This window comes from Harmonia axyridis, chromosome 4 (genome assembly GCF_914767665.1).
Source record: "Harmonia axyridis chromosome 4, icHarAxyr1.1, whole genome shotgun sequence".
Taxonomy (NCBI): domain Eukaryota; kingdom Metazoa; phylum Arthropoda; class Insecta; order Coleoptera; family Coccinellidae; genus Harmonia; species Harmonia axyridis.
Genome location: NC_059504.1, coordinates 15,571,316 through 15,591,714, shown reverse-complemented (window position 1 = coordinate 15,591,714; position 20,399 = coordinate 15,571,316). Strand labels below are relative to the sequence as shown.

The window sequence follows — 20,399 nt, the reverse complement described above, 5'->3', positions numbered from 1 at the left end:
GATAAAGAATCATAACTTTCTCATTTATTTATTATATATGTATGCATATATTGAAGGATTGTGATATTTGAAATTATGGTATTGGGTATGATTGAATAAAAAAATAATTGTATTATATTTTTATTGAATGTTTGAGATATGAGTAAGTACAGTTGCTTTCAATAATTGAATGGATATTATTATTTATTAACAGTATGTATTATTAATTGTTTGAAGTTTATTTGGTTGGTTTTTCATTGTTTTTTTTTAACAAGATACAATAAATGATATTTTATTTTTAAATAGTTTTTTTCATCTGAAAATGAAAATGTCAATTTTTGACAAGAGTAATGAACTATTTCATGAATCCAATAAAATCATACAAGAATTTCAACTTCTGTACAATATTTTGGTGAGTAATAATAGTACAAGTGTTCAAATTGAAAAGATTTTTGGTTTACAGTGAAAATGTCAAACATTTTTCCTCAGGGAAAAAATTACCTACTGTAAATGAATGTGAGTATGATTAAACAAAGAAAGAAAGAGTGAACATTAAATTTTTACACAGTGACAAAACAACGATCTAAGTTATTAGGTCTTTCTGGTCATTATGAACCAACACCATCTGATAGAAGCCATTTACTGAAATATTTACCAAAATTTGAAGACTTGCCCCCAAGAAGTATCAAAGATAGTTTTTTAGAAGGCCTTATACCACTTTCAACAGATGAAAATTTGCAAGAAAAATATATTACATTTTTAGGACGTGTTCGCATTGGCAGGCTTTTAGAAGATATGGATATATTTGCAGGTAAATTATAAGCAGAGCATTTCTAGAATCATCTGCTGACTGCTCAAATAAATTTTTTGACTAATCTTTTACACTTGAAAAAAATTAAGGCAAAGTTAAAAAAAATTTTGATCATGATACATTACTAGCACTTATAGATCAGGAGCTATGAATCTTTAAAATCTTTATTCGGATTTTTTACTCTTGCATTTTATTGTTGTTTATGTTCAGATAATTTGATATTTTAACTCAATTTCTAGTCCATATCGGCTATAAGCACATTTATACCCCAACAGTGCCAAAAGATGTCTCATCACCTTTTATATTGGTAACGGCCCATGTTGATCGAATTGGTTACACTGCATATCAGAGGAGGGTAAAGGGAATTGAATATTGAAGAAAACTTATTAAAAAAAGAAATTCTAGCACAATGAAGACATCAAGATTTCGGGTTTTGTAAGTTGGGTAGGAAAATCCTCTATGGAAGTTGTAGTCAAACTAGAACAATTCTTCGAAGGAAGCTGGCATAAAATTACAAGGGCCCTATTTCTAATGGTGGCACGAAATGCTACAGGAACTGGATCGGTGTCCATCAATCCTTTGAAAGCATCAAACGATATGGAAAAGAAAATAATAGAAGGTGGGGAAGAGAGGAAGCTCAGAAGATCTCAAGCATCAACCAAACACATTTCTCAAATGGTTCCATCAGCCGAAGAACAAAAATTAGTACACGATCTGTACAAGAACATTCGAAAGCTACGCAATAACAATAAAAGTGCTGAATTATCTAAAAATTTCGTACCGATGCATAAGTGCAAGCTATCCAATACAATATTCTGCCAACCTGAAGATAGAAACTTTTATAATACAGTTTTTGGAGGTTTCATCATGAGGCACGCCACTGAACTTACTTGGATTTTAGGATTCCAGTTCTTCAGGCATAGGCCAGCTATAAAACACATAAGTGACATCAGTTTTCGCAAACCAATTGCTGTTAATGCTTTGATGCAAATGTTTGCCAAAGTAGTTTACACTAAAGATGATTACGCTCAAATTATTGTAAATGTATTTGCTTCAGACCCTATGGAGGGTAAACGTGATAAAACTAATACTTTTCATTTTACATTAAAGTCGTCAAAAACTGTTGACCAAATCTACCCAATGAGCTACCATGAAGCTATGTTGTATATAGACGGTATGAGACATTTCAACACAAGTATGAACCAAAATGTAGATGAAGTGGCTGATGCTATGGATGAATACATGTTGAAACTATCAAAATCGTAGTATTCTAAAATACTTTCTTTCCATTTAATTATAAGTTAAGTTAAATTTAAACTATGAGACAAAAATAAAACATTTATTACTTAATTTGTGTACACATTTAATCGAAATACGCTTCTCTTTTTCCCAAATTTCTATGTCCATGCAAAGAACCTGAAATTCCAAAAATTCTATTAGTTTCACAATTTAAAACAGACACATACCCAAGAAAATCAGAAGGAAACAAGAATATATGATTTAACTTTTTTAATGTTCTCTAATATTACATCAATAATATGATTTTATTGTTTTTAAATTGGAGTATTAAGTAAAATCTATATTACATATAGTATTATTATCCTAGGAGCAAGCAGCCTTCATTTAGTTTTTCCACCAAAGCTGTAGAATTCTTATAATTACACTAATAATACTTCAACATAAAATATACAGATTTAAAATGCTTCCTAGACATAACAAAGAATAAAATTTCGTAACAAGTCACAATATATTTCATATACGAAACTATAATCATATGAAACCTTTTAGAAATTCTGATGAAAATCTACAAAAATTAATACAGAACAACAAACATCAAGTTCCCCAGTCAGCATGTTGTATAAAACTGCTAGGACAAAAATCTACATCTATCCAGAAACCCTTTGTGCCCCTTTGTTCTTTGCTCTCCATCACATATATAATATTGCCGATTGGAATGTACAAATATAAACAAATTATTCTACACTTGACACTCCTATACATAGATTAAATAAGATAAAATCTATAACAGCCAAACAAATTCACAGTCAAAGGCAAGAAAATTAAAATATAGGAATGACAATAACAATACTGCTTTTAAATTTGACTAGAGTATTGTATGTCTAAATTCGATTAGGCCCATACAACACTAAATGCTTTCTTAAGATCGTGGTCTAGCTGGTAGAGGTGGGGGTGGAGCTGATCTTGCTGGTACAGGTGGAGGTGGCCTCTCATTGGCTGGTTCGGGCCTTGGGGGTGGAGGAGGAGGACCTACAGGCTCCGGGATACTGTCAGCATAATCATCTACTATTTCCTCATAAATACCTGTTTCTTCGAGTTTCTGCCCTGTTTGAGATTGAACTGGAGCTGGTACATTCCTTGCAGGAATACTTATCACTCCAGCTATTGGTAAATTTTTCTTAGGCGTTTGAGGAGATTTATTTGGAGGAGGTGGTCTTATAGGAGGACCTGTTCTTACATTCCTTCTTACTTCAGGAATACCTAGGCAATTGTACTCCTCTTGGGTTGGCGATATGTATAAAGGAACAGTATTAGTTGAACACAGCCCAATTTCATCTTTAGCTTGCTGCACCCAGTTAGGAGTTTTCAGTCTTAACGTCAAATCATACTCCTGAACTTGAATCTTACCATTGGTTTTTTTGAGAGTTTGAAGAACAGACTGGCCTTCTCTGAATGTCACCCACATAGTGTCACCGACAAATCTTACTAGAATGGTCTCACCGATCTGAGAAAATTGTTCTAAGAGAATCATTACTAAGTTATCGTCAAACACTGTATTTTCCATATCGTTGTTAGGACCCTCATAAGTAACGATAAGAGTGCCATCTGGTGGACCCATATCGGCTATAACTTGGTAGAATACTTGATCACGTAATGATTCATTCACCTTCCTCCCTTCAACATCGATTATTGCAATAACTGGTCTGTGGTCACTCTGTTTCAATTCTGCTCTTCCATAATGAACCAATTTACCATAAGAAATATTAGTTGGACTTCCAGATTCAGATATGGGTTTTCTTTTCCATAAAACTCTATCTGTCCACGCTGGAGCTCTACATTTTTCACTGGTATCATAGTCATCACTGAATAAATCATATTTATATGTTGGTGGGAAGTTTATATCCCCTTCTAGGAAATTTTTAAAGACGTTACCTTCATTCTGCTGCTTCCTTAATTGATCCGATTGGAGAATAGTTTCATAATCCTCCAATTTAATCAACTCTTTCAGTTCATCTTTATCCAAATCGATGCGATAGTTGAAGTCACCACACCAGAAGAGATACTCGTGAGAGTTTAACGAACGACTCATAGGAAAGTTGATTTTTCTTGTGATCTCATTGTAATCGGCATTTCTTTCATTGACCTGGCTCTGACCTGCAGCAAAGTGAGCGCAGACAAAACAAAGAGAGGTAGCATGGTAAACTAGACGTATTGCTGCAGCTCCTTTATTTCCAGTATGTCCACCCATGCCCGTTTTAACTGAATCCACCGCTACATCACGGATGTACGGAACATGCTCTGGTCTGACATAAATGTATAAACAAACTCCCACTAATTGTTGGTAAGTAAGAAGGACATATGGTACATCCCGCGAAAGAACTTTTTGAAGTTCGACTGCCCAAGACTTGGCATTTTCAGAACTTGCATTAACTATATTCGAAGCATTCAGATCCACAATTTCTTCAAAACCTATAGCGAAAATGTCAACAGGTCTCAATAAATCTTTCTCGTTCGGATTAGTATCGACAAGAATTGAACCTTTATGTGCATCCAGCAACCAATCTGATAGTTGAATATCTTTAAACACTACACTACGAAAATGTTTTCCTCCGTTCACATTGTAGGTTCCTACTGAAATTCTCAATTTAATCGGTTCTGTATATTCAGTGAATCGTCTGCACATCTCTCTCAAAACATGCGGAGGGGCATGTAGTGTATTATAAGGAAGTAGGGTGCGTGCTCTGTCTGACAGCTCCGAAGACAAGGTCGAACCCATCAACAAAATATCTATGGCTTCTTGTTTCGAATTATCCAGTAAGTTATTCTGTATGGTTCTTGCAGCTGATCTAGCTCCATCCATGAGCTTAGAGCCACCTTGTATAGCCCCAGTCCCAGCATAGATCTTGCTTATTTCGTTACCATTATTGATCCACATCTGGCGGAAGACTTCCTCAAATCTTGATATAGTCTGCTTTTTATCCACTAATTGCATGGATTGTAATTGTTTAGCTAAAATTTCCAGTCCAAGGAATGTTTGAACACAATTTGTTCTGTCTAAGCAATCTAAACAATTTGTTCTTATTGTGCCACTTTGGAGATTGTATATTACGCCACTGTTAGTGTAGTAATAAGAATAATCTTGGAGATATTGATCGAGTTTTGCTCTCAATTTCAGTAAACTTGTCTGGTTACCACCTCTAACTTCTTGATGATAATCGAAAACTATATGAGGAATATCGGTATGTATAGATTCTCTATGGTGTTTTTGAAATTCCTGACTTAAATTAGCTTCCCCTTCTTTGCTTCCTATAAGACTTGTCCCTAATAAGTTTACAATTATTTGTTTACCATACCGTTCTTTGATGATCTTCATATGTCTATCAAATGCTGATTTAGAAGCTTCATAACCTCTAGACATTCTAACTTTATGAGATCCTACTTGAACTCCTGGTTGTTCCCAAAACAAGGGTACCGAACCTCTGGTTTGAAGATATGAACTGATCTCATTGTCTAAATATATAACCTGCTCAGTTTCAACGAAATTAGCGACATGGCCTTCATCATTTGTACCTCTAACATTAAATCTAGTTCCAGCTCTTTCGCAACTCAGCCGTGAAATAACAGCTGCTAAGGCTTTTCTGTGTCCTACATACACTGTTCTTATTTCAACTGATCCACACATTGCTTTAACCAACCAAGATGAACAATCAACACTGAAACGAACTAGATGTACATGTAGCATGCGATTCCAGAAAAATCGATGATCAGTAGAATTCGTTTTTTGCCGTCTCTGTTCACATAATGTGAGATCCAGGGGTGGAGATGTACCACTAGAATGGGAAAAGTAAAATGTACCTGAATTGAGTAATTTTCTCACCTCCCCAATTTTATCATCGCCTTGTTGATAATTTAAAGGAACAAATTGTGTTTGGGTAATGCGGAATATTTCAGATTCCCCAATTTTACCCACTGAGAAACAACTGGTGATGATAACCAGATACAGAGTTGTGGTTTCTCCAGAATAATGTTGTAGAACACCCAAACATCCATAACCATCTGAAATCTTAGTATACTGTTTTTTAACGGCTTCTGTTTCTTGAGCTGACAACACAGCAACTGCTTGTGACTCGAAAAGCAAAGTCTCTTCTTTTCCCTTTCGTTCCAAAAGTATACTGTACGGACTTGGGGGCTTCGATTTTTCAAATACGCGAAATCCTTTGTGCATAGCCATTTTGGTCGGCTTTAAAACATTATTCTTCTGCCGAAGGAAACATCTATTGTTTTAACTGGCTGATTTTTCTCACGTTTAGTTTTACTGTTATTTGTGTTTCCTATATTTTCCAATATCACTGTTTGACAATTTACGCCTACTTAACCTAGAAAACTGACGTCTATTTCTAATCAGTTTTCTTTTTAACCAATTTTATGGCCATTCTATTTTGAACGACGTAAAATCAGGGTGGGATTCAGCTCAAAAGTAATACCGCCCGAAATGATTTTCGCGAAACCATAGACAATTTCCAGTTCGTTCAGTAGATGATTTAATTCGATTATAATGTGATTGTTTGTTGAAAACGCATTAAGGTTTGTTTCAGTTTCGATTTATATCAATACTTACTCTGATTCTGCTGAAATATGAAATTAGGATCGTATGGGTCTCCGTAAAATCTAGTCATCTTGATGCAGAGTTCCTTTGAACGTATCAGGAAAATAAGCTTGGAATACATTACTTCCTCCCAATCATACAGTCTACAAGATCGTAAGTAGTATATGTAATTCAGCATTATGTATATTCTATCCGGATTTGGTATGTCTTCATACCATACTTCTTGAATTTTCTGAAAATTTCTTGTTATGGCGGCTCTCATGAGTTTGAAGGCAATAAAGAAATACAGCATATACAATCCGATGATCCTATGATTCAAACAGAAAGAATTAATTCTTTGAATGATGTATCAGCTAATGTCACTTTGGATTGTTTCAACGGTTTTTTGTTCAATATGTATAAGAATTCGAGAGGTGTAAAACAGTAATTATACATGAGTTTGGGTTTACTAAATTTTTGATCTTGTTCAATCAAAGAATAGGAATAGAGTTAGAAATATATAAGAAATAGAATAGAGTAACAGTGGGTGGACTGGTGGACAGAAAAGGTAATGAGACAAAAGTTCTTGATCGTTTGTACAAAAATTTTATTGGATATAAATACACATTGAGACAACATCTTTTAAAAATATATTAAATCTTCGGCAAAATATTTTCACGTGCATAATATGCAAAACTATTTTTTGCAAATGGTGAAACTCTACCAATAAAAATCACAATATATTTGAATCCCCAAAAGTAAGGCATGATCGCGAAGAAAATGTGATAAGCACCATAATAATCCATACTTTTCTCAATGTATAATAAAGAAATAACAAATTTAAAAAATTCAACGAGTAAAACATCGCGTAGGTAGCAGCTCCATCAACTTAAACGAGATGTAAAATTAAGTAATGAAGAACAAAGGAATGAATTATTGAAATTAAAATAATGAATATACTTTTTTTAATAATTCAATACAGATGGAATGAATCGGACATAAATAGGAAATTAAAATAAAGAGAGCCAGTAAAAAAATAAAACGAAGTTAAATTTTACAGTTCCACTTCACTAACGATCAGATAAATGTAGAATAATTTTCTTGTATAAAAATCATCTCCTATAATATGCAGAATATCTCAAAATCTATAAACCTACTTATAAAAATATGACTAGGCTCCTGTTACCATAGGAATACACAGTATTTACTATCTTAAAGAAGAACTGAACTTACATTCGACCATTGCAATCAGTGTAGGTACCAGAAATTATGGTAAAATAAAGATTTAACAATTAGGACGAAATACACTATGTATAGATTGGTAAAGGCTTTAAAAAGGCTGAACTGAAGTTGAATTCACCCTGTCCCATCATCAAATATAGATATGTCATACTCGTACTTCTTTGTGGTACTTTAAAACGTTAGAAGGAAGAACTTTGGAAAGTGTGATAAAAAAACTCTTTGGGAATCTATTCATTCTCTTCATCTTCCGGGTTGCCTTCTTCTACTGGCCGCGTCCATTTGATGAGTGTTTCCGGCGACCGGAAGAGGAAGATCAGTTTGGCGAAAAGATCTTCCTCCAAGACAAACTCGTTCGATTCCCTTACAAGATAGATGTCGTAGAGCAGTTGGAGTATGCGGTCTATGTAAGGCAGATCCTCGTACATGATTTTGAAGCATTGTCCCATGAAGACGCCCCTAATGTAGTGGAATATCAAGAGGACAAAGGTGGTGTAGAGACCGATGATGCTGAAAATTGACAGGAAGGCGTCCAAAGATAAGTGAATGAAGTCATAAGTTGTCAGGACAGGATGTAGAGGAGAAAGGAGATATAAGGGTAGTTTAACGCAGGGGGGGTTTATCGCATATATCTCAAAGCATAATTAATTAAGAATATTATACAATATTAAAAAAATTGTCTGCTTTACTTACCCTCCTCCTGTGATAATGCTAAGACTGGCGGGGAATATTTTATCATTGAAGGTGTAAAGTACTATATTTTTACAATCGTCGCTGAACGGTAACTTTGACAGGTAGCGTCTAGAATTGATATCATTGCAATCCTCACTGAATTTCCACCAATCACCTTGAGGCCCTTCCGTTATTGCATGATGTAAGATCAAAGTGGCATTTCGGAACAGATTTGCATTATCCTCTGAAAAACAGAAATCATTCAGATTTATAATGCTCTTGTAAGATCTTCCGCTAATTTAGATGCCTACAAACCTTAAAGTTTTACATTAAATTCAACTATAGATTCCTCGCATCAAATAAAACACTGGTTTCATTTGCAATTGGAACCTTGAAGGCAACTCACCTTCACCGATGTGCTCCATAAGATTACCAACTGGCTTCACCACCCCGTTGTTGGTGACTTTGAGGAATTTGGGTAGGATCTCTGTCAGTAAGACTGGAAGGCTGGTATTCTTTTCCGTGGTCAGCATCTCGGACAGATGCTCCCTAGCAGGATTTCGATCTCCGTTGGCTAGAAAAGGTGGTATGGAGACCTGTACGAAGTTGCTGAGTATGCCGGAATCTTCTGATTTGCTCGTTCTATGAGACACTTTATAGTTCATTCTGACGGTGATTGAATAATCTGAAAATTCAAATACATATTTTGAGGTAATTTCAAATGGATTATGTGATGGTTAACTTGAATATCATGAAGAGTCAAGTTTTTTAAGCGTTCATTTCTTGAGATGATTTATTTAATTGATCACTGATCACTTGCTGCACCAAGACCAAGACCTTATGGTCTATTGTGCCCCACATCATAGCTGTTCTCGCCATTTTGTCTTTTGTCCAAAGCATTTCGTCACTAGGTGATTCGGAGTTTCTTCCTCCTACCCGCAGAACTTGCACTCGTTATTTTCTGCTAGACTCATTCTCATGAGATCCTTTCTAAGGCGGCAAGTGGTTAGGAATCCAGTGAGGAGGTGTAGTATATTTCTGCTAAGATCCAGATACTTCTTAGATCTTGCATTATCAAAGTTTCTTTGGAATGACCCAACCCAGGAAAATTCCGCCAGAGTGTTTCTTTTTCGGTTTTTTCCTTCTCCTGAATCTCTTCTTGTAGATTTATTTGCCTATACCACAAAAAGTACGAAAGCTCTGCTTGAAAGACACTTGGACAGTGGCCTACAGATAATGATCATTTGGTTCCAGTCTTGAATACTCCAGAGCCAGTCCTAGATTTCAGAGTTATCTCTGTACCATTTGATGGTATTCTTTTGAGATCTGGGAATGTGAACTCCCTTTCTTACCTCTGCACCATCTACAGCTTGACTTCCAGTTCAGTTGAGATTCTGATGATTCCCAGTATTTGGGATGACTCCAAGAAGGTTGAATATTTCTCGCCCAAAACATTTTTTAAACATTGCACTACGATCTTAAGGTTAATTGTGTCCCTCATTAGAGCTTTTCTCATCACTTCACCATCTACAGCTCGACTTTCAGATCAGTCGAAGTTCTAGTGAACTTCAGTATCTGAGATGGTTCATGAAGATTACAAATTTCTCTTCCAAAGTATTTTGTTGTGTTACATTGCATCGGGACCTTAAGGTCTATTGTGCCCCCATTTATGCTCTGAAAAGGAGCCACAAGATGTGCAGCATGCTCTTTCTGAGATCCAGATGCTTGCAGTATTAAAGTTCCGAATGATCTTTTTGGAGTGATTCATCCCTGGAAGACTTTGCCGAAGTATTTTAGGGTATTTTTCTTTCAGTTTTCTGTTTTTCTCGAAACTTTTTTCTTATAACTATGTGTATTTTCTTTCACTACATGAAGGTGTCCCTTCTTCTCTTCGTTTTCCTTGATTGAGGTGCATGCACAGTTGTGAAATTTTTATTGGTGCTTACTTTCCCCATGATGAGATGTACCTAATTGATTGTTAGAAAATTATAAAAACTCTGCTTAGTTCTATACATAGAATTTCTCCCTCATATCCAAGTTTTAATACTAGACACTCACTAGAGTTAACTTCAGCGATCATCCTCAAACGATCTGGTGGTGAAATCGTCCACACGTTAGCAGAATCGGTGCTCAGTTTGATCGCCGCTACATCGTATGCTTCATAATTTGTTATGAACGTCAGGGCAGGTTTGTTTGATCCATAGACGTCCAGCATCTCATCATATTGTTTCTTGTTTAACCTGAAAGAAATTGTTTCAATAACACCTTAAATCCATTCTAGCGCGTGATCCTACCATATAGTCTTTATAAAATAGTAACAGGCTCTACTTACTGGAATATGTTGTTGTCTTGTGCCGACATCTGGAAGACAGGATCGTAGGGACCAATCCTCAGGTCGAGAGTTACGTCAAATGGAATGTTCGGTTTGCCGACAGCGTTACCAAGGGAGAAGAATACAAGAGGGAACCATATTATGCCGATTATTATCAATAAAATTGCACCTCCCATGAAGTATTTGACGAAACTCTTCTTCTTTTCTCCCCGAGGCTGGGGATACTCTGCTTCCACATATCTTTGGCACTGAAAAATTCATACAACATCTTCATTGATGAGTCCTAGCCCCAATAGTTTCCGAATTATAAATTTTTGAATAACGGGAGTTTTTTTTTAGCCGCATGAGAAGTTTCGATGGTTGTTGTCTATGGTTTGACAGTTGAGAAGGTCAAACTATATTGACATTTTTGTTCGGTGAGTTTTGACAATTTATCATGACTTGTTTAACTTCCAAATTGTGGAAATTTACTTAAAACAATAAAGCTGTTCTGTGTTTAGAGCACTTCGTCCATTTTACGGTCAATATAATCTGCCTAGTGAACAAGAAATTCGTGCAGTTATTGATCGTTTTTGATTCGCACTAATTTTACTTTTCTTGATTCAAAACCATCAACAAGACAAAGAATGTGCGTACTGAAGAGTATATTGCTGCTGTAGAGCGAAGTGTTGGAAAAGACGCGGAAATATTCATACGTCGCCATTCTCAACTTGTTGGCCTTTGTCCTTCGACTACGTGGAAAAGATCGTGACTATAAATACAGTTAGTACAAGAATTGAAGCTAAATGACCATCGTTCACTTAGCATTTTTATGCTAAGTGGGGCTTATTTGAAAGATGAGTATATTTACCAAAAAATTGTGTTTAGTGATGAAGCTCATTTTTGGGTCAATGGTTTCGTCAATGAGCAAAATTGCCATATATGGGGCCAAGACAATACTCAAGCCATTAACGAATCATCATTTCATCCATTAACATGGACTTTTTATTGCGGTTTACAAGCTGGTAGCATCATCAGTCCTTCTTTCGAAATGAGGAGCTACAGTTACGGTGGATGGCGAGCGCTATCGAGCCATGCTTACTGATTTTTCGTTTACAAAAATTAATCAGCTGAACATCGATGACATTTAGTTCTAACAAACTTGCTCAACCATAAATTTATTGCAAAATCAATTTGGTGACAACTTTATTTCCAGAAGTGGCCCTGTTACCTGGCCCCCTCATTCTAGTGATTTAACGCTTCTGGATTACTTTTCATGGGGCTATGTTAAGTCATTGGTTTATGCAGACAAACCAGCAACACTTGAAGCATCGGCAGCCAATACAAGCCACCCTTGTTGCCATATGGCCAGATTTATTGGAAAAAGTAGTGAAAAACTGGACTGATTGAAATGACTATGTATCTCGTAGCCGCCATTAAATACCAAGGAATTATCTACCAGATTAAAATAAAAAATTCATTCTAACAATATGTCTGTCTCTTGAAAAAACATATGTTGAGTGGTAGCTGACAAAGACACATGGGTTCGAATCTAAGATCCTCTGAGATTTTTTTCATTCTGTAAGTCTTTTTTCTTCAATAATGGTAAACTTATGAACATAGTGTGAAGTTTGCTGTGTTCTTACCTTCAGTTGGAAAATATGCGCGAAAATATCTTCCATCTTGATCCAGTCGAAGACAGTCATCGATGTATCAGTCCACATCCAATCCATGACGGTTCTCAGTTCGAATAAGAAAGGCACAGCCAAGAAAGCCTTGAACAGGAACATGTTCACATAATTGTAACCTTTGCAGAGGAAATTTCCAAGAATTCTTGTCGGATATCCGCATCGGATCTGGTAAGCGGATAGCAGGAGGTAGAAACACTTAACGATGTAGTACAGTTGCGGAGGTAGAACCGAATTGAAAGATCTGTAGAGAAAATGAGATGTTAAAGCCTTTTATGGTTCGATAAGTTTAGGTGTTTCATCTGATGTTCCGCCTATAACTGCGGTGGGCACCTTCAGAGGTTTCTAGACCTTCTGGAATACACCGAACTGATGGTATTTACACTGTAGGGAATCTATCGATCCCCTCAAAAATATTCGAGAACTCGGTGTGAAAACTTGGAATGATCAAAGTCATACCCCGAATGGAAAATGGCCTGAATGCCTATAAAAATCGGCATTTCAGGGCGAATAATTCAATGGAGTTCAGACCAGTCTACGAGAAACTACATCTACAACATATGTGCAACACTTGCACCGACAACGAGAAGAGTAAAGATTTTCACATCTGTTCCCGAGACCAGCGAAAAAGTACCTGCGACCGAGCCGCAACGACCCAAGTGTCCAGCGACCCTTTAAAAACGATTAGATCCAAATTTCATCTTTTTCACACATTTTTAGTGGGTTGGAAATAAATTGAATAAGTGTTTTTATTCCGTTCTTTTATTCCCCTAATTTGTCCTCGGCAGTGAACTACTTTAATCACAGTATAAGGACCACAACCCACAACATCATATCGATGAGGTGGGGATCTGACTGGTCCAGTTCGGTTGCTGTTAATCAAATTCTATTAACCATTGATGTGTTTTCGAGCTGCTATCGAAAAACATCAATATGAGAGACGATACATCAATCGTTCATAGCGCAATAGATAGCTCTCGAACTAAATCTGCCAGAAATAGAGGGGATGACCACCTATTCCAATAATATCAGAAACAGAAGAACTGAAGCTTGGAGTGCCACAACGAAGCATAGCCGGTCCCCTCCTCTTCATAGTGTATGTTAATGATTACCCATTGAACCTTAATTGGAGTGAGGATAGAGTGAACTTTGAGAACTATGTTGATGATAAGAATCTGCTGGTTATAGAGTCTCTGTGGCCAGATCTCAAGAAATTGGTTGAAGAGGTACTGAAATATACCGAAACTTGGTTTGCTCATAACAACATGGTCATGAACAAGGACAAAACCAACTTGATCGTATTCCATCCTCCAAATTCCAACTTAGAAGTTCCTCAACATGTAACTCTGAATTGCCGCAAATATAAGGTTTCAGAGGCCACTAGATTCTTGGGCGTCCACATCGATGAGGAACTGAACTGGAAACAACACATAGAACATCTGAGTAATAAAATAGGTATATCCATTTATGCTTTGAGAGTAGTTGCCAAATATCTGAGTAAAAAAATTATAAAGACTGTCTATCATGCTACTATAGAGTCAAAAATTGAGATTTGGTGTTATTTTCTATGGTTCGGGAAACATTCAGCCTTTGTTTATACTACAGAAAAAAGCTATAAGAATTATAGAAAAATTATCATTCAGAGAATCATGTAAAGGATATTTCAAAAAGAACGGCATTTTAACACTTTATGCATTGTATATTCAAGAATGTTTAATATTTTTTCATAAACATTAAGATATATTTTCTCCATATCTGAATCTCAAGAAAAATTATGACACAAGAACACTATCATACAATTTACCAAAACATAGCCTTTCAACAACTCAAAAGCAAGCAGAGTACCGCTGTTTAAAGTTTCTCAATAAATTACCTAAGGATATACAAAAGATTGATCTACTTAAACCTTTCAAAAAAAAAAAGTTTTTAATTTATTATTGAATATGGAACCATATAGTATGGAAGAATTTTTTGGATGATTAAGAACCACATTTCTTTTTTGACAATGTTTCATTTCTCTTCTTTTTTGTAACTTGAATTGTTTTGAAATAAAGATTATTTATTATTATTATTCCCACTTCACCTATTGGAGAAGGTATCAGGACCACCAACATCAATTCAAAGTAATATAGTGACGTCCTACGAACTAGAAATCCCAGAAGATGCCTACGACAATTGTAGCCGTAACGCTGTTATTATTATTTATTAAACATTGTAAGACTTCACTCAATAACTCCCGGACCTGACCAGTAAATTTTTTTCTTAAGAATTCGACTTCATTCGTCAGCATTGTCATCTCTCCGAGAGAGATAAATATATTCCAACGTTCCTCTAACTTTTCAAAACCTTTTCTGTAGAAAGATTTGTTTTGTTTTCGAAATAGGCTTCAATCTCGGCAATCGCTAGATCCAAATTTCATTCCCTGGAGGATTCTTTTGAGTTCTGAAAAATGCTAGTAATCATTGAGTACCAGATCTAGAGAATAAGTTGGTTGGTCGTACAGTTGGATGTGCAATTCTATGAATTTGACAGCTTTTTTCGATTTGTCACAAGGAGTCTTGGTGTAAGATATTTTTTTGAGGACCTTTTTTTCCTGTATGGCAGGCCCTTAACTTATTGAGTGAAGTGATAGCCACGAATATATTACCTTTCTGTTATGGTTGGATAAAGAACAAACAGCCATATGTGTAAGAATATTATGAGGAAATATTGGAACATGATTTTGGCGATCAGATTTTTCCTTAGATATATTCCTCTATCGATGATTATCAACATGAACTGAATGATTAACATAAGGAGGAACAGAACAGGGATTTTGTTGTCTTCCAGGTAGGTGGTAACACCTCCACCTTCTCCTTGGTTTGTCTGAAAAAAATAACGAAATATAATAAAAAAATGGACACATGAATTTCCATTGAAGATATCACTATTGTTCATTGAGGACAAACACTTTCCATTTTTATCGAAACTCGATTATTTTGGTATGAGAAACATTTTTCAGGGATCTCATTCAATACAAGGCTGCGCTTCAAGATTTCTTCTCGTAAATCTTCAAAAACTCAATATTATAATAATATAATAATAATAATAATGTTTATTCAACATAAATAAACATGGTGAGTTACAGAGGTTTTTAATTCTAAAATTAACTACCTGTGCGTAACTAGCGTATAATTAGACCAGAAACTTTCGGAGGGTTTTAGTCAACATCTTCCCAAAGTTTCATGACTATCAGATGAATAATAAAGTTATGCACGAAAGACAAACGCACAAGCATAGTTTGAATGAATAAAATAAATTTAGTACGAACCAAATAAAAAGAACTCACCCCGAACGAAGTGTAACCCAATAGAAGAACGAAGAAGTTGAAGAAATCACATAGGAACATGTATGAGTAAACATCTGCAGAAACCCTCGAGGTTGGCTGAATCAACTGAGAGAAAAACAACTTGAAGGTTTCCGTGTATTTCATCAGCCTGTAAAAAAAACATCGAATATAAATCCGGGTAATTTAGATTCTACACAAAACTTACGCTAGTTTCAGAGATTCCGGAAACTTATCTTCGGCGTCTACTCTGCTCGAAGTGATCTTCACCAGACTGTTCAAATCTCCTTCGGGCAGTTCGTCATCGGCTTCGTGTCTTCTGATGCTGGCCGGTGCGGAGCCATCGTCGATTATTGTCTCTTCTTCTTCTCCCGAACGGTTCAAGCTGGAATTTCGAGAAATATTGTATTGGATTGCGGAAACCACATCAAATCTTCGAAGTGACGGTTTACCCGAACATTACAGAAGGCGATATGAAATGCGTCAATTGCAAGCTACGAAACAGTTTGTTGAGGCGGGTTTTTTTCTTATGGGGTGGCTCGTGATGTGATCCTGTCTCAGGATCCTTCTCTTCCGGTTCTGGGAGCGGTGGTGGAGGTTCTTTCTCGAGTTCTTTTAGTCTAAAAAGGAATGGGAGAGGATGATTGGGCTAAGGACAAGTCACTGGGAAGGGGACAATCAAGTTTCGAAGGGGTATTATGAAATTGCGGTGGATAGATACTTAACTGACAAAGAAAATGCAACACCCAGAAGGAGCTGTTCAAATTTTAATTTTTTCTTGGTGAAACATAGGTATTATAGCAAGACGTAAATGATTGAAATTTGGAGAAATAAACGAAGGGTTTACGATTTTTTTAAATACATTTGTTAATAATGTGCCTGTCCATTGGGATTATCTATACACTCCCCAACAAGTCTCGGCATTTAGATGATCTATTTCTTCTTGAGGGATACCAACCCAAGCTATCTGTACTTCATGTCTCAGGGCCGCCAAAGTCCGTGAGGGCTGGGGTAAATTTCCAAGCCTTCTACCCATGATGTCCCCTTATGCTTTATGGGCAAAAGATCGGGGCATCTGGGCGGCCATGGCAAAAGATTCACATGGGTCGCTTCGAAAAAGTTTAAACAAACTCTTGCAACATGAGGTCGGAGATTATCTTGCTGATATATTGGATTCTCGAGCCGGTTAAGGTAAGGGAGAACATATGGCTCCACTATTTCTTAAAGGTAACGCAGCGCTGTCATGTTACCTCGAATAAAGACTAAAGGTGACCTACTTGCATGTGCAATAGCACCCCATACCATAATGCCTACTGTCCGGTGTATATGACGGTCAACATCAAACTGAGGTTCACGTCTTTCTCCTCGACGTCGTCTAAGCTTTCTTCGGCCATCATGTGCACCCAAGGAGAAACAAGATTCATCACAAAAGATGACCTGATGCCATTCCGCATTCCAATGTTGACGTTCTCTGCACTACTGTAATCGTTGCTGGCGATACACAACCGTCAGAGGTAACACAAGATGGGGTCATTAATTCTGCTGTCCAAAAGACCTTACCTGGCGGTAAACCGTTCGGACAGTTACAGGATGGCCTTGTTCTCCTAACTACTCATCAGCCAAAGATCGAGTTGTCGCAAATCGGTCTCTAACGGCCATAAGTCTAAGACGTCGATCTTGAACTTTATTTGTGCCCCTTCGACGTCCGGTGCCTACTCTGCTTTGAATTTGGGCATTATCAAACCACGCTTGACAACTTTTCATAACAGTAGTTGGAATTCTGTTCGTACAGCTAGCGATTTCTCGAAATGACAACCCCGCCTCCCGTAGACCAATGATTCGACCTCTTTCAAATTCACTTAGCTGGCGATAAATTCCGCGTATACGTGCTCTAGGCATTTGAACAACAACTGAACATCGACTTCAGATCTCCTCGAACAGCTGGTTTGTTGTGTAAAATTTAAAAAACTCGTAAAAAACGTACAATATTGAAGAAACAAAAATTGTTTACATGAGAAAATCTTCACGATTTATTCTCCAAATTCAATCATTTACTCTTTGCTATACTATATATGTAGGGTTTTTATATCATTGTCTAGGGGTTATATAAAGGCCGCCGGTACTTAACTATCGTTTATTTACACTTTGTACAAAACTCAACGTCAATTGAATGTACAGCCACTGAACTTTCGTCTATCGAAGTTATTTACTTTCGTCTAATTATTCGAGTAGATCTGTCTATATCTAACGTCGAAATTCTCTAACTCGCTGCGTCTACTATTTTACGTCTAACTCTATGCGTCTAATCACTCTAATCTCTCACGTCGAATTATTTAACATTTTTCGTTCTAACGTCGAATACCACCCTCGTTCGTATGTATCGTACTCCAGTCTCCGTCTTCAGTACCTCTTTCCCTTACGTCTCCCTATATCGATAAGTCTGCATGGTCCACCGTTTCAAGATCGATCGCGTAGTTTTCGTATCATCCAGTCAGTGTCGTATCATTCAGTTGGGTGTTAAGAATTCGGATCCCACATATATGTTTTACAAAAAAAAATTAAAATTTAAACCGCTTCTTCTGGGTGTTACAGTTTCTTTGTCAGTTAGTCTATCATTGAACGAAACGGTACAGCGATGGATCCGTTTCTAGAATGAACTATCAAATTTTTAAAGTTTAATCTTTGAAGGTATGCAGACCGTTTCAAGTCGAATAAAGCAATCTTAAAATATAACATTTCAGCTGAATTATCCTTTGTTTTCTTCTGAAAGGGAATTCCTTTCAAGAAACTCCCAATTGTTAAATTGGTTAAAATATAAAAACTACTTTCGTACCTTAGTGCTTTAGGTCTATGATGTTTATCTTCAATGAGTATTAGATTGCCATCATCATCCATTCTATAGAATCCATCCTCTGTTTTCTGAGTACCTGAAATCGTTGACTGCCAGAGTCCCATCGATTTCAGCATAAACCTAAAAGGGAAAACATAACGATTGATCAAATTAAGATTAGGACTATTTATCTATCAGATATATCATAGAAACAGTCTGTCAGTGAACTGTAAAAAGTCGAAGGGCTGCCAAAACAAAACGCCAAAAATTAAATTAGAGTTACCTAATGTTGTTTTAGAAAAGCTATATTTCCATGCGATGGAAAAATGGACGAATTGTTTAATTTTATTGATGTTCACTCAATAAGTCCCTGGCCTTATCAGTAAAAACACATTTTTTTCTTAAAAATTCGACTGTACTCGTCAATATAGACACATTCAAGAATGGTACAGAAGAAATGGTACTCTAACTCTTCAATACTTTTTCTATAGATTCCTCTTTGCTTTCGAAATAGGCTTCAACCTAGGAAATCAATTCTTTATAAGAGCCAAATTTCATTCCCTGGAGTATTCTTTTGAAGTTTGAAAAAGCCAATAATTTCTAGAGGCCAGATTTGGAGAATAAACAGTTAGGTCAAGCAGTTGGCAGCGCAATTTGTTCAATTTCCCCATGGTTTTTCTCAATTAGTGACAAGGAGCATCAATAATAACGTTATATTGTATTCACTGTTGATGGTTTCACTTTTGACAAGGAAGTCAATGAACAATATACCATGCATGTTTCAAAAGTCATGGCCTCGGCAGCTGATATTTTAGATTTTGGACGATTTTCACCAACTGCCTTTCATTCAGCTGACACTCTCTTTGGCCATAGTAAAGGGTGTTTTTTTAGAGCTATAGAACTTTAAATTGCAATAAAACAACGATGTATTATTCGATTGACATGAAATTTATTTGTCCGCAAGATAATCTTGTGGCATTACATTTTAAATATGATTTCTGGCATATGACCGCCATGGCTGGCTCGGATGTAGTCCAATCTGGACGTCCAATTTTCGATGACTTTTTCCAACATTTGTGGCCGTATATCGGCAATAACACGGCGAATGTTGTCTTCCAAATAGTCAAGGGTTTTTGGCTTATCCGCATAGACCAATGACTTTACATAGCCCCACAGAAAGTAGTCCAGCGGTGTTAAACCACAAGATCTTGGAGGCCAATTCACAGGTCCAAAACGTGAAATTAGGCGGTCACCAAACGTGTCTTTCATTGAATCGATTGTGGCACGAGCTGTGTGACATGTTGCGCCGTTTTGTTGAAACCACAGCTCCTGGACATAATGGTAGTTCAATTCAGGAATGAAAAAGTTAGTAATCATAGCTCTATACCAATCACCATTGACTGTAACGTTCTGGCCATCATCGTTTTTGAAGAAGTACGGACCAATGATTCCACCAGCCCATAAAGCACACCAAACAGTCAGTTTTTCTGGATGTAACGGTGTTTCAACATACACTTGGGGATTAGCTTCACCCCAAATGCGGCAGTTTTTTTTGTTAACGTAGCCATTCAACCAGAAGTGCGCTTCATCGCTAATGGACGTAGTGCGCGATACGTATTCCGCAAAGAACCATTATTTTCGAAATGAAATTGCACTATTTGCAAGCGTTGTTCAGTCGTGCGTCTATTCATGATGAATTGCCAAACCAAACTGAGAATAA

The 20,399-nt window shown here is 36.6% G+C and overlaps 3 protein-coding genes across 18 annotated transcripts in view; 1 reads left to right on the top strand and 2 right to left on the bottom strand.

Annotated features, from left to right (window-relative positions):
* The first annotated feature begins 211 nt into the window (after positions 1–211).
* On the top strand, positions 212–2,056 carry LOC123678186 (acyl-coenzyme A thioesterase 9, mitochondrial-like). 2 transcript variants are annotated; one of them, XM_045615072.1, is made up of 5 exons: positions 212–391; positions 443–495; positions 548–790; positions 1,066–1,145; positions 1,196–2,056. In XM_045615072.1, exons 1-5 carry the CDS (start codon positions 330–332, stop codon positions 2,054–2,056), a joined length of 1,299 nt encoding a protein of 432 aa, XP_045471028.1. In that variant the 5' UTR covers positions 212–329. The 2 variants fall into 2 exon arrangements, with proteins under 2 accessions (XP_045471028.1, XP_045471027.1); XM_045615071.1 differs by having other exon boundaries at positions 1,030–1,145.
* A 56-nt stretch (positions 2,057–2,112) lies between these two features.
* The window catches only part of LOC123678182 (piezo-type mechanosensitive ion channel component), a 62,614-nt gene continuing 44,327 nt past the window's right edge, over positions 2,113–20,399 (bottom strand). For 11 of the 15 annotated variants that reach the window (XM_045615052.1, XM_045615058.1, XM_045615063.1 and 8 more), the window contains 12 exons: positions 18,683–18,820; positions 16,302–16,469; positions 16,058–16,234; positions 15,853–16,000; positions 15,172–15,389; positions 12,483–12,768; positions 10,858–11,105; positions 10,584–10,765; positions 8,932–9,210; positions 8,547–8,769; positions 6,648–6,943; positions 2,113–2,206 (listed from right to left, as the gene is read on the bottom strand). In XM_045615052.1, the coding sequence (XP_045471008.1) occupies positions 2,154–2,206; positions 6,648–6,943; positions 8,547–8,769; positions 8,932–9,210; positions 10,584–10,765; positions 10,858–11,105; positions 12,483–12,768; positions 15,172–15,389; positions 15,853–16,000; positions 16,058–16,234; positions 16,302–16,469; positions 18,683–18,820 (2,416 nt within the window). In that variant the 3' untranslated portion in view covers positions 2,113–2,153. Of the gene's footprint in view, positions 2,207–6,647; positions 6,944–7,200; positions 8,364–8,546; positions 8,770–8,931; positions 9,211–10,583; positions 10,766–10,857; positions 11,106–12,482; positions 12,769–15,171; positions 15,390–15,852; positions 16,001–16,057; positions 16,235–16,301; positions 16,470–18,682; positions 18,821–20,399 lie in introns of those variants that run through there. The other 4 variants (XM_045615062.1, XM_045615066.1, XM_045615057.1 and 1 more) reach the window with 3 other exon arrangements.
* LOC123678184 (synaptojanin-1) lies at positions 2,285–6,490 on the bottom strand. Its single transcript, XM_045615068.1, has one exon. The coding sequence runs from the start codon at positions 6,258–6,260 to the stop codon at positions 2,949–2,951; it is 3,312 nt and encodes a 1,103-aa protein (XP_045471024.1). The 5' UTR covers positions 6,261–6,490; the 3' UTR covers positions 2,285–2,948.

Excerpts from the sequence above, each read along its gene's own strand:
- LOC123678184 (XM_045615068.1), bottom strand. The coding sequence starts at position 6,260 with ATGGCTATGCACAAAGGATTTCGCGTATTTGAAAAATCGAAGCCCCCA.
- LOC123678186 (XM_045615071.1), top strand. The coding sequence starts at position 330 with ATGAACTATTTCATGAATCCAATAAAATCATACAAGAATTTCAACTTC. Across the intron at positions 496-547 it reads ATTACCTACTGTAAATGAAT|TGACAAAACAACGATCTAAG; the intron begins GTGAGTATGATT and ends ATTTTTACACAG. Across the intron at positions 1,146-1,195 it reads ACACTGCATATCAGAGGAGG|CACAATGAAGACATCAAGAT; the intron begins GTAAAGGGAATT and ends AAGAAATTCTAG.